Source organism: Petaurus breviceps, unplaced genomic scaffold, assembly GCF_028583685.1.
Source record: "Petaurus breviceps papuanus isolate PSGF00001 unplaced genomic scaffold, PetGlider_PUasm1.0 90895, whole genome shotgun sequence".
Classification (NCBI taxonomy): Eukaryota; Metazoa; Chordata; class Mammalia; order Diprotodontia; family Petauridae; genus Petaurus; species Petaurus breviceps.
This window is the reverse complement of record NW_027187372.1, coordinates 34,121,516-34,135,668: the sequence shown is the minus strand read 5'-3', so window position 1 is coordinate 34,135,668 and position 14,153 is coordinate 34,121,516. Positions and strand designations below refer to the sequence as shown.

At 37.3% G+C, this 14,153-nt stretch overlaps 1 protein-coding gene across 8 annotated transcripts in view; it reads right to left on the bottom strand.

Moving 5' to 3' along the window:
- The window catches only part of LOC138151226 (membrane cofactor protein-like), a 51,125-nt gene that overhangs the window by 15,431 nt on the left and 21,541 nt on the right, over nucleotides 1–14,153 (bottom strand). For 7 of the 8 annotated variants that reach the window (XR_011165767.1, XM_069074744.1, XM_069074745.1 and 4 more), the window contains 4 exons: nucleotides 13,871–13,956; nucleotides 10,549–10,743; nucleotides 4,652–4,834; nucleotides 1,197–1,244 (listed from right to left, as the gene is read on the bottom strand). Coding sequence is in view for 7 of the 8 variants with exons in the window: in XM_069074744.1 (XP_068930845.1) it covers nucleotides 1,197–1,244; nucleotides 4,652–4,834; nucleotides 10,549–10,743; nucleotides 13,871–13,956 (512 nt within the window). In the remaining variant the exon portion in view is untranslated. The remainder of the gene's footprint in view (nucleotides 1–1,196; nucleotides 1,245–4,651; nucleotides 4,835–10,548; nucleotides 10,744–13,870; nucleotides 13,957–14,153) is intronic. The other variant, XM_069074747.1, reaches the window with a different exon arrangement.

The following is a 14,153-nucleotide window of genomic DNA, read 5'->3' as shown; positions in this document are numbered from 1 at the left end:
ATACATTTCCCATTGGACGGAGTCTAGAAGGCTTGATTAGAACTACTGAAAACTTAAGTCCTTTTGTATTTATTTCTAGAAAATAGTGTTTCTCTCACTTTATCAATTATCATATACTTTCTACTGTAACTGCAAATCAAAGTCCCCTAACAAGGAAAAAATAAATCTGGAAGGGGTGAAAAACAATGGACATTGTTTTTTGAATGTCTTGAAATGGACATTTCAAGACTTTCCTCTTGAAACTTTGGGACAGAGGGATAAACGAAGTGCTGGAAGTGGGACAGCATTTATGGGACTTATAAATTACCTTTTTTTTTTTTTTTTTGCTTTTTGGAGGGGGGAAGGCAGGGCAACTGGGGTTAAGTAACTTGCCCAAGGTCACATGACTAGTTAAGTGTTAGGTGTCTGAGGCTGGATTTGAACTCAGGTCCTCCTGCCTCCAGGGCCGGTGCTCTATTCACTGTGCCACCTTGCCACCCCTGGGACTTATAAATTCTACCTGGGACTTATAAATTCTACCTAAGTGTTTAAATGATTACTTAGTCCCTAAAAAAAAGAAAAGAGAAAAAGAATTTGAAAATCATATATTTACTGCTAAGATTTTATAAAGCTTTTGTACTTCAATGGGAATTTAATCCCTATTACCTGTGTGATCATACCTTCCTTGGGGCTCATTTTCCTCAACTATAAAATGAGGGGATTGAACTAAATGGCCTCCAAGGCCCCTTCTAGTTATGATTTTATGATCAATGAAATGTCTAGGTGCCATTTTCTATCTCCATTCATTGTCCCAGCAATAGCAGGGTATGGAAAGGTTCTGAGAAAGATCAGGAGAGTATCAGGTGAGTGCTGGGAATATTGCACTGGCCATATGCTCAAAGCACCTTCAACAGTTCAGAACACAAACAAATGGACTCAACTCTGAAAAATTAAAAATCCTATGATGAATTCCATAAAAGGCACTGTCCATGTTATCTTCCTGAAGATTAGTCAGTAAGGGTTATTAAATACCACCAGAAATAGACACGGAGGAGGAATAGAACCTTGGTCTTTTTCCCTTCCTCTTTCACTGCACATCTTATTTCATTTGTATCACCACTGCATTTTCACTTCAGTGAAGATGGTGAATGAATAGTAACCCAAAATACTGTAAGACTTTTTTAAAATAATATATTCTAAATGAGGAATTACGGAACCTGGATGACTTGAAACAGGTGGTTCTTTACTGGGAGGAAAAACAGCTCCTAGAATTCAAAAAAGGAAAGTAGATTATGTCAAAAAGTTTTAAGAACCACCTCTCTTATTAGCATAAAGTTATGGTTTTGCCTTTTCATTTCCTTTAATAAAAATTCCTATGATTTTTCTTTATTGTCAGTCAAAAACTCCTTATTAAGTGTGTGCTGTGGGCCAGGGCCTACATTAAGAGCTGGGGATACAAAGAAAGGCAGAAAAAAAAGATATACATACATAAAACAAATTAGAGATAATCAACAGAAGGAAGAGACTAGCATTTAGTGGAAAAAAGAAAGCCTTCTTGCAGACAGAATTTTGACTCAGCCTTTATGGAAGCCATGGAGACCAGGAGATGGAGACAAGCCTGGTACAGGGGACAATCAGTAAAAATGCCTACAGCTGGGAGATGGAAGAGTCTTGTGTGAGGAACAGCAAGGAGGTCAGGGTCACTGGAACTCAGAGTATACAAGAAGGGGAGTATATTTAAGAAAACTGGAAAAAAAAAGAAGAGGCATAGATTATGAAAGATTTTGAACATCAAACAGAGGATTTTATATTGGATCCAGGTTAAATGAATGAGGGAGGGGGAGAGCATCATTACATCTACCCTTTAGGAAGATAAATTTAACAACTGACTGGAGGATGGAATAGAGTAGAGAGAGTCTTGCAGCAGAGAGACCAACCAGCAAGCTACTGCAAGTTTAGGCATAAGGTAATGAGGGTACTAGGATAGTGGCAGTGTCAGAAGAAAGACAGTGTCAGATTCAAGAGATGTGAAGATACGACAGACAGGACTTGATAACACTAGATACGAGGGAACAAGAGATAAGTGAGGAGTCAAGGATGATACCTATATTGCAAGCTTGGTGAACTTGGTGGTGATGTCTTTGACAGTGACAGGAAAGTTAGGAAGAAGGGAAGTTCGGAATGGAAAGATGAATGCAGTTTTGGACATGTGGGATTTAAGATATCTGTGGGATATCCATTTCAAAATGTCCAATAGGCAGTTGGAGATGAGAAAATGAATGTCAAAAGAGAGGTTAGAGATGGATAAGTGCATCTGAGAATCATTAAAAAAGGAATAACTGAATCCATGAGAACTGATGAGATAACCAAATGAATTAGCAGAGGGAGAAGGGGGCCCTGCACAGAACCTTAAGAAACATTCATAGTTAGAGGGCATGACCTGGCTGAAGATAAAGAAAAGGAGCCTGAGGAGTGGTTAGACAGACAGAAGAAAACCAGGAGAGATTAGTGTCATAAAAACCCAGAGATAAGAAACTATCAAGGAGAAAAGGATAATCAACAGCATAAAAAGCTGAAAGAGAAGTCAAGAAGGATGAGGACTGAGAAAAGACTATTAATTAAGAGATCACTGGAAACTTTAGAGAAAGCTGTTTGAGTTGAGTGATGAGGTCAGAAGTTAAACTACAAGAAGTTAAGAACAGAGTGAAAAGAAAGGAAGTGGAAGAACCAATTGTTGATGGCCTTCTCAAGAGAGATGGGATGACAGCTAGGAAGGATGAACAAATCAAATAAGAGATTCTGGAGGAAAGGGGAGATATGAGAATGTTTCAAGGCATCAGGGAAAACAACCAGTAGACAGGGTGAGATTGAAAATTAATGAGTGAGTTAGGATGATAGAAGGGTCAATCCCCAAAAAGGAATGGAATGGGATTATTTTTGCAGGTAGAGGGACTAGTCTTGGCATCTAGAATAACCAAGTCTTCATGTGAGACAGGAGTGAAGGAGACAGCAGTAGAAGGCATCTGACTGACAGAAGATGAAGAAGAAAGGATAAAAGGGGGCTCTTGGCAAATGGTCTCTTTTTTTTCAGTGAAATAAGAGATAAAGTTCTCAGCTTAGAGAGTGAGGGAAGGGAAAGTAACTGGAAGTTTGAGAAAGGATCAAAAGGTTTGAAAAAGCTGCTCTGGTGAGTGGGATGGTAAATTGATTAGGGAGGTAAAAAAAGAATACCTTGCAGTATGTGAGGGCCCAGTTAAGATAATGTAACATAAACTTGTAGTGGACCCAGTTAGCATGGTTTTGTGATTTTCTCCAGTTTCATTCAGGAGCACATGAGTAGGAGAAAAAGACAAGAGATAGTAGGAGTGATCCAAAGCTGAGGCTCGGTAAACAAAAACTAGAAAGGGGGAAAGAGGCAAGGGCCTCAAGAGGACATTATAGCATTGCATCAGTTCATCAATAGGTCAAATTGGGCACAGAGGCAAGTGAAGACAACACCAGGAAAAAACAGAGGTGGAGGGACAGGAAGTGATGGTGTGAACAAAGAACAAGGTTTGGGGCTGCAAAGAAAGGGAGAGGTAGAACGACAACTGACTCGGATCAGAGAAGACATTCATGAACATGAACGTGGAACATTTATAAGTGAAAATAAGATCAAAGGTATGACCATCTCTATGTGTAGCTGAGGTGGGGTAGAGAATCAGGTCATAGGAAAAGAGTAAATCAAAGAAAATGGAGACCAGGGTGTTTGAGGGAGTAACAATAGGTATGCTGAAGTCCCCTAGGAGGGGAGTAGCTGAGGAGTGGAAAGATGTGAGCCAGGCACAGAAAGAAAAAGAATGTTCTAGAAGTCATTAGAAAACAGTTACCAATATTCATTAGGTGGTAGATGTGGAGTGAGTGAATGCCACAGGAAGAAATGTTACTGACTGATGGTGGTAAGTAAAGGGATGGCAGAGAAGAGGCCACAGGAAGCAAGGGGCATCTCAAATCCCCCAAGCATGACCAGTGAGTGAGATGACGGGCGAGAGTGAAAGTACAACTAGTGCTGGAAAGGACAGACAGGTTAACTGTGTCACCAGAAGACGGCCAGGTTTCAGCAAAATGAAAGAAAATGGAACGAGTGGGAAAGGAAAAGGTTTAAGATAAAGCAGGTTTTGTCCCAAGACAGCTGCTAGCATCCAAAAGCAGAGTGGAAGGAATGGGTAGATTTTGAATGGGACATTGAAGTGGTGGATAGAATAAGGTAGGCAGATAAGAATAAGGGAGCAGGTGGTAGGGTACAGAAAACAGAGCTTACATGACAGGGGCAAAGAATCACTGGGATTAATAGAGATCTGAAAAAAATAGAGGTCTGAAAGCCAGAAAAGTCTGGTTCCAAGTCTCAACTGTGTATGAGACATCTGCTTCCACACGCTAAATAAACACAAAATATATAGAAATAGAAAGTCTTATTCTATGGGGAGTGAAAGTGAATACTAAAACTAGAAGAATTAAGCAAAGGTCCTCAAATAATAAGCAACAATTGAGATGAGGCTTGAAAAATTTTAACAATTAAATCAGGATGTATTGGCCACAGCAAATGAATCCAAGCTGCATATGTGACGAACAATGATTTCTTTATGGTCACTATGTATTGTTACTCATGTTAGTGAAAAACTAATTTTTGTACCTTCATAACAAACTGGAAGTGCAGGGCTCCAATTATTATCAGCTTCACAGGTAATTCTGCTGTTATTCTTAAAGATATAACCATCTTTACATGCGAATTCAATTGTGTCCTTGTAAGTATGAGAGGATCCAAATCCTGTTACCTGCACTGCATTGTCAACTTTTGGAGTTTTACAACGGACTTCTACAAAAGAAAATTTAAAAAGTTTTGGAAAAGTTTGAAGAAGCTGGGGCAGATCAGTAATTGGTGTGTGTAACAGTACCTAAAGGACAGAAAAAAAAATAGGAAACTATTCACAACAATAAAAAACATTGAAGTAAATGACAAACATGATTGAAATCTAAAGTAAATGACATTTTCATTCCAGATATATCACATTACAAAGAACATAAGATGTAGTAAAAAGATTACTGGATTTGGACTGAGTACTTAGGATCAAACTGCTTCTCTCCTACTTAAGACCAGACCTATGTGGGCTTGGACATGCCACCTGCCCTCAACTGGGGTTTAGTTTTCTCATCTATAAAGGGTTTAGATTAAGCAATACCCATGGTTCCTTTAAGCTCTTAAATCCCATAATGTAATAAATCCTCATTTCAGGAACAAATGCCAACTTAAAAAAAAAATTTTTTTAAATTTTCAGTTCTTAATTCTCTCCCTCCCTCACCCACTGAGAAGTCAAAAAATACAAAATCAATTATTCAGATGAAGTCATACAAAACAGATTTCCATATCAGCCATGTTGCAAGAGAAAAAAAGCAAGAAAAAAAGTGAAAGAATATATGCTTCTATCTGCACTCAGAGTTCATCAGTTCTCTTTCTGGAGGTGGACAGCATTCTATACTATGAATCCTTTGGCACTGTCATGGAACTTGTATTGATCAGAGCAGTGAAGTGATTCACAATTCATCCTTGTTACAATATTGCTGTTATTGTATAGAATGTTCTGCCCATTTCCTTTTGCAAGGGTTCATATAAATTTTCCCAGCTTTTTCTGAAACCATCCTGCAGGATTTATATAAACCCTTGTAAAATGAAATGAGGATGAACTGTGAATTTTACACCACAAAAATATTCCATCACAATTATATACAACTTGTTCAGCCATTTGCTAAATGATGGGCATCCTTTTAATTTCTATTCTTTGCCAACACAAAAAGAGTTTCTATAAATATCTTTGAACATTAGTCCTTTTCCTTTTATCTCTTTGGGGTACAGACCCAGCAGCAGTACTGCTGGGTCAAAGTACATGTACAGCTTTATAACCCTTGTGATGTAGTTCCAAATTGTTTTCTAGGTTGGCTGGACCAGTTCTTAACTCTACCAACAATGTCCTTTGGGTAGCTATTTTTTCACATCTGCTACAGCATGTCATTTTCCTATTCTGTCATGTGAGTCAGTCTGATGGGTTCATGGTATCTCAGAGTTGCTTTAATTTGCATTTCTCTAATCAGTAGTGATTTAGAGTATTTCTTCAAATAACTATTAATAGCTTTGATTTCTTCTTTTGCAATTTGCCTGTTCGTATCTTTTGACCATTTGTCAATTGGAGAATGGCTCCTATTTTTATAGATTTGGCTTAGTTCCCTATATAGCTGAGAAACGAAATCTTTATCAGAAAACTTTGCTGTAACTCCCTCACCAGTTTCTTGCTACCTTTCTAATTTTGGCTGCATTGGTTTTGTTTGTGTAAACAAAGTTATCCATGTTACTTCACATGTTCCTATCTCTTTTGGTTATGAACTCTTCCCTTATCTGTGGATCTGAAAGTAATTTGCTTATCTCACTTTTTATGTCTAAATCATGTACCATTTTGAGCTTATCTTGGTATATGGTGTGAGATGTTTGTCTATACCTAGTTTCTTTCTTTTTTTTTTTGCTTTTTGGAGGGGCAACTGGGGTTAAGTGACTTGCCCAAAGTCACACAGCTAGTTAAGTGTTCAGTGTCTGAGGCCAGATTTGAACTCAGGTCCTCCTGACTCCAGGGTCAGTGCTCTATTCACTGTGCCACCTAGCCGCCCCAAACAAATGTCTACACCTAGTTTCTGCTAGACTGCTTTTCAATTTTCCCAGTAGTTTTTGTCAAATAGTGAGTTCTTAACCCAATAGCTTGGATCTTGGAGTTTATCAAACAAAGGTTACTGTGGCTATTAACCAATGCATACTGTATGTCTATTTCTTATCAAGTACCAGGGTGTTTTGATGATTACTGTTTTGTTATATAATTTGAAATCTGGTGCTTCAAGGCTGCCTTCCTTTACTTTTTTCCACCACTGATTCCCTTGATATTCTTTGACCTTTTGTTCTTTCAGATGAATTTTGCTATTTTTTCTAGCTGTATAAAATAATTCTTTGGTACTTTGACTGATGGGGGCAAATGTCATCTTACAGTTAACTTTTCCTATTAATTTATTTTTTTTTATCTCCTCTGGTAAGCCTCTGAGACTTAGCCCTATTGAATTAGGTATTCAGTAGATGTATACCAAGTTGAACTTAGTTTGGCTCATGAAATTTTTTTTATGCTTATGATGGATCAATGAAACCATTTATATAAATTTATAATAAATATCTACCACTAATTTAAAGAATTAAAATTTTGTAAGGAAATCACTGAATTTTTAACTTTAAGTTTTCTATGTGTTTTAAGTGTCAAGATGAGTGGTATGTGAATGTAAATACAAACAGCTTTTTGAAAGGTCTTGAATTAAAGGCAGTTTATAAAAGGTAAAAACTTCTAGGGGGTACTAAGGAAAATCATTTGCAAAAGAAACCACTTACCAGAAGGAAAAAGGAAAAATGTGATAGATTTCTCTTTAAAACAAGAAAAATAATAAAGGTTAAATGAAAACAGATTTTCTGTGATAGGAGCACATGGGTCATAATGGGGTGCTCATATAAAATATAGGAATATCCTATGTTCTAAGAAAAGCAGGATCAGAAGATTTCCAGTTAGAAGGGACCCTGAAGAGCAACTAATTAAAGCCTTTGCTTCAAAATGAGGAACCAGAGAAGAGCTATCCACAGAGGGTAAGAGTCTTGTCGAAGGTCACCCAGCATTTAAATCTAGGTTCTTGAGCTCCAATCAGGTGCTCTTTCTTCTGTTACACTGCTTGAGAACAGAGAACCTGTGTCTCAGTTGTGAGGTTCCCCAAGCAATCTCCTACATATCTCTTCACTGTTAAGGAGAGCATATAGCAAAAAGGTACAATGAATTAAGAATTTTATTATCACTTCACTTCTGGCTCTTGGTTTCCTTATCTGCAAAAATTAAGGGCAAAATCAGATGATAAGGTTGCTTCTAGCTCTAAATTCTAGAACCTAGGATAAAGATGGAGTGGAAAACTAATTTCTGAAAAATCTTTTAAAGATTAGAGAATTACCTATATACACTGCTTCTTAGAAGCAAAGGTGAACCAAATGAATGTGGTTCCTCAAAAATAAGAAGCATGATATATAACACCTTCTCAACTACAAAGTATAATAGTTTTGGGGGAAGTGTGATTTGTCACTAGGCATAAGGGGCAATCCTGTGAAGTCAATTCAATTCTGTATCATGGTGATGTGTACTATTTTCCAAAATAATTATCCAAGAGCAAATTGAAAGAGAAAATTTAAACATTAAATCACATACAAGTCCAATGAAAATCTCCATTCTAGTTGCTATATTGTCTCTAGATCTTTACTCACTGGGACAGGAGGAAACATCTCTCAGTTAATGGACTGACATGAGGACTATGGAAACTAGACAGACTGGGCAAGAGGCTGAAAGTGGAAAAAAGTCTTCAGAGGGAAGTGCGCACAAGGTCTCTACCCCGCCACAAAGGACACTTTGCACCCTGCTCTTGCTCCGACCATAAAAATAAACACCTGCACTGGCTGTACTCATCTCTGAAATTCCCCAGTTATCCTGATCTAACATATTGTTTTTCATATATCACATGAGAAAAAACACTACACCTACCCTGAGGCCAAAACCAATCCTCTAACCTTGTCTGCTCACTCCTATCTTGCCCCTAAACTCTCACAATATCTCTCATGCAAGTTTGGGAAGGGAGGGAATAGAGTTATGCAATCAGGACACAGTGGGAACTCAAATTTGCTAATCTTCTGCCTATATATATGGTGGGGAAAGTTTGCTTTTTAAAAAAAATAAATTTCTTATCTTTGACATTGATTTTTTTTTTAATTTTGAAGCCCAAATTTTCTCCCTCTCCCATCCCTCCCCCACTCAATGACAATACAAGAAATGTGACATTAATTGTATATATGAAATTATATAAAACACATTTCCATATCAGTCATGTTGCAAAAAAAAAAAAAAAAAAGAGAAAAAATTTAAAAGTGAAAAAAAAATTATGCTTTAATCTGCACGCAGACTCCATCAGTTCTCTCTCTGGAGGTGGATAGCATTTTCCATCACAAGTCCTTTGGAATGGTCTTGGTTTATTGTGCTCATCAGAATAGCTAAGCCATTCACAGTTGGTTACTGTACAATACTGCCGTTATTATGTACAATGGTCTCCTGGTTCTGCTCACTTCATTTTGAATCAGTTCAATACATGTCTCTAAAGGTTTTTCTGAAACCATCCTGCTCATCATTCCTTATAACATTCGATTACAATTATATAACTCCTTCAACCATTCCCCAATTGATGGGCATCCTTTCCAATTTCCAATTCTTTGTCACTACAAAAAGAATTGCTATAAATATTTTTGTACATATGTCTTTTCCTTTTTCTCTGAACCTTTTTGGATACAGTAGTGGTATTACTGGGTCAAAGGGTATGCACAGTTTTATACGCTTTGATCATAGTTCCCAATTACTCTCCAGAATTAGACCATTCACAACTCCATGGGGAGGAAATAATTAAAAGTATTTTTTTTAACTATGTGAAAACATTTGTAATGTCATTATGTTTTTAAAAAGGGAGGGGGCATCAGGCTGGGTAGGGGTGGACTAGCTCCTAGACACAAAACAATCAAAATGTTTACAGCTGTAAAAATCTACGAGGGTTTTTGATGTTACACTTTTCTAAAGATCCAGAAGTCCTAGATGGGATGTGACTTCAATGTAAGTATTCGAGGAAAGTTAATAAAGAGCTATCGGTTTAAAATGTCTAGAAATATAATCAAAATCAGATCAAAACTGCCTTGTAACAAGTAAAAAAAAAAAGGAAATAAGGTACCCCAAAACACACAGGATATATTTCCCTTAGAAATTTTACATTATTATTAGCTACTAAAAGCTTTCTTTATATGTAACATCATTAACTTAGAACTTAATACTATTGTTTAATTTGGGCTCTCTTAAAGTAGTTTTAAAATTAACCATACCCATAGCTTATACTTGTTAGCCTGGTCTAAGTGTCTAAAGCATTTACCACCACAGGCAAGACATGTATCCTAATCTTAGCTCTGATTCTTTGGGTGATAAATAAACTTCTTTAAAGCTGAATCAGCAAACTTCATTCAACATACAAGTCACATAAATGTAAGCCTACCACACAGGTATAGAAGTGAAAATTTTCCTTCCATTTGTAGTGATGATATTCTCACAATTAGTAGTGAATTTGTATGTGAAAATATTGGTACAGATTTTTTTCTTGAATTGAATCCTAATGAAATACCCTGAATATCTACACCATCATGTTACAGACCCCAAAAAGCACACAGTACACAAATCATTTCCAGTCCTAGGTATATGTAACAACATTTGAGAAGCACAATCAGTTTTTACTCCATACCGGCCATACTACGTTAAATTAAAGGCAGACTTTATATGAGACATGGGCATTGCTTCTACTCATACACTGTTAAACCCAATATGATTATTTTCAAAGTAGTCTTTTACTATTTATAGATTAAGAAGGAAAAAAAACTCTAAAGAAATTCATCACCTTTACATTGAGGAGGAGACTTATTCCATTGTCCATCTTTATTACAAAAAATGGTGGCATCTCCGATAAGTGAAAATGGATCTCGACCACGTGAATCACAGTGATAAGTCACTGCCTCACCATATGTAAAGAAATCCTTGTCGACACCATTGTGCTTCCCATCTTCGATACTTGGAGGTGGTGTACAAGTATTAACTTATGAAAAAGAAAAAAATTAAATGTAAGAATTTTCTTTTATTCACTTGCTGAACCAAAAATGTTATTTTCAAGGGGACTGAAAGTTTTAACCATTTAGTTGAAACTCAACCTAAGGTTGTACTGGCCCAATTATTGGATTAGGCAAAGGAAGTGAAGGGGTAGGCTAAGAGAAAGAGAAGGCCAAGAGCAGCTCTTCCCAAGGCATCAAGTTAGTGTTATAGGAATTACTGCAATCTGCTTGGCAGGAGGAGAGAAAGAAGGCACTTGTTCTTCATGCCCTGGAAAAAGGCTGTCCCAGGCTCCTAGGTGGGAGCATTATGAGCACTGTCCTAGGGCAGCTTTTTATGTTGGCTAAGTAAAAGATGAGTTTTGCTTTGGAGAAAGGATTCAGCCAACAGAAGAGAAGGTGGGACAGAAAGCCTGGAGTCATGCTGTAGGTATCAGGACACTTATTTACCTATAGCTACGTACTCTGACTATACTTTCTAAGAAACACAAAACTTTACAGGCTTAATGAAATCAGAAGAGGGTAAAGGAGGGGAAGTCTTTGAAGAGTGTGGCTCCAGAAGCAGAGGAAGAGCTGTGAAGCTTCCCTATTATTGTTGTGGGTACCACCATCCTCCCAATTACCCAGGTCAGAAACCCTGAAATTTATCTTTAACCTATTCTTCTCCCAAACCGCTCTCCTCATATTCAATGACTTTCCAAGTCTTGCCAATTCTACCTCCACTTCTCTGACGTCCATTTTCTTCTACACTCATATGACCAATAATCTAGGTTAGACCCTCTTCCATCACCTTTTACTTGTTGTCCAACCTTATTGTGCTTTTCTACTGTCTGCCCTTTGTACATGAAATCCCTTTCTTTGCTCTCACTCATCACTCCCCATCACCCTCATACATACATACCTTTAGATTCCTTCTATTCCTTTAAGTTTCAGTTCAAGTGCTATCTCCTCTGGGAATCCTTTCCTGATCCAGAATTATAAGTTTGCCTTCACCTTCCTCAAAGTATCTTATATTTACTTTTCTGGGTTCATGTGCTATCAAGCATAAAATGCAAAATCCTAGATGGCAGTTTTGTCTTGATTTCAATGCTTTTGACTTCGTATACAAACAGGTATTTAATAAACATTCACTGCTCTAAAAACAGGAATAAACTGAAGGGAACAAAACCTGGCTAGAATCCCTGCCTTCCAATTCAAAAATATGTTTCTAAAGTTTTTTTTATTTCACTATATCAAAAAAGCCTGAAATTTCACCAATTAAGAGATTTAATGTAGTTTAGTACACCACTTCTTTTTAGAACACAAATTTCTCCAGAGGGCTCAATAAACAATCAGCATCTTGCCCCCAATCCTATCTCTCTTCCCTATTTCTGCTGTGTACCAATTATGGGGGAGATCCAATGCTTTTTCCCTGTCCTACTTCCTTGTCTGAAGCCCAGTCTTTGAAGGACATTGCAGTCCTCTGCCGAAAATTTGCCACACCTAGATCATCTTATCTAGGTGAATTCCAGCCCACAGTGTTTTACTCAGATTTGGATGGGGGTAAATTCTTTGATTAAATTGCCCAAGGCTGGGAATGACTAGGAAGTAAATGGATCAAAATCATTTCCCCAACACTTCATTAGAATAGGTCTACCTCTCATATCAATTCTCCCATTGTTAACCAATCAGAGTTGCTTTCCACCCTCAAAACACCCACTTTTCCAAGGGCATATAAGGGTTGAGTCTGATCCATGTTTTGTCTTTGGTCTGAGAGACAGTCAAATGAACATCCTTTTATCAATAATATGCTAGCATTATTAATAAAATGATTATTCCAGAAATTATGTCTCTCGAACTTTTTATACATCACACTTCTACTTGATCACCTTGTATCCAGAGCTGGCAAAATAATCTAAAATAAAATAGTCATGTAACTACCTTGTAAAAGAATCCTCAAGAGCTCCTTAATTATTTGAGAATCAAGATAATACCAAGTCTTTAGTTTTAAACTTAAAGCCTTTCACAGTCTGGCTCCTGCCTATATTTTCAGACTCATTTCACATCCATTTTTTACCGTCACACCTTTGTGTAGGCTTTCCATTGTGTCCGGAACGCCTTCATCACTTCCAAAAATCTCTAGACTTCTGTCCTCCCACTCTCACCACAGAAAGCTCTGCCCATTCCCCTAGTTGTTAGAGCCCTCCCACTTTTCAGCTCATCTTACTGGTTACTTAATGTTAATATTCCTTCTTCCTCTTAAATGCTGCCCCCAAGCACAGGCCTCAGAGGACAATACTGTTCTTTTTCTTTACACCCCTGGTGCTTAGCACAGTGTGTTCTACATTGTTAGCACTTAATAAATATTTGTGTTATTGAGCTGAAGTATTCAGTGTGAATTAGTTCTGACTATTTTATTCCTAGCTAAGATTGCAACATGAAAGGAATAGGATACTTGACTGCAGAAAAGAAAGGTAAGGAAGAGCAAGTACATAATTTCAGAGTAGGGAGTTATTTTGGAAGGTGGGCCTGGATACAGAGGGTTAAGAGTTTTTTGGCAACATGAAGGGCACTAGGAGATAGGAGGCTGTAAAAGGAAAAGTAGCCTATTTCTAAATTTTGCTTTGGGTTTGGTCTTTTCCCCAAGAAATGATACTCTCTCTCCTCTAAACTTTTTTTTTCTTTTTAGAGGGGGGAAGGCAGGGCAATTGGGGTTAAGTGACTTGCCCAAGGTTACACAGCTAGTATTAAGTGTCTGAGGCTAGATTTGAACCCTGGTCCTCCTGACTCCAGGGTTGGTGCTCTATTCACTGCGCCACCTAGCCGCCCCATTCTCTAAACTTTAAAGACATAGAATTCAGGGTGGCATTATTAGAAGTCATTTACATCATGAGTAAATGTATTTTGGTAAGCTAATCTAGGACACTGTCACAGTTCACAAATGAATGTTAGAAACATAACCAATTTATAAGTTGGGGATTATTGCACATGGGCTAAATCAAGACCATTTGAAAATGAGTAACATTTTAGTATGAATTTCAATTTACATTTTGAATAACAGATTAAAAGATAAACACTACACAATTTACAAATATACATCCAAAAAACTCAAGTGTAATAATTCCATCATTTACTTACTTTTGCAATGTGGAACGTTACCACTCCACAGAACTTTGTTTCCAGCAATCTCACAGTATCTAGTAGAATCACCTATTAAAGTGTAGCTGAAGATAAGAGGAAATGTTATAGGGCAATATGACTTCTAGGATAAGCTAGGAGATTGGTATATTACCTTCATCTTGCTAAACTACAGTTACACCAAAGCCTTGGTAAAAGCTCAAGAAATATATCATAAAAGTGGCAATCGAAACTCCTACTGGTTAATCAAATAAAGACACTTATAGTGCCCTGATACCCAACC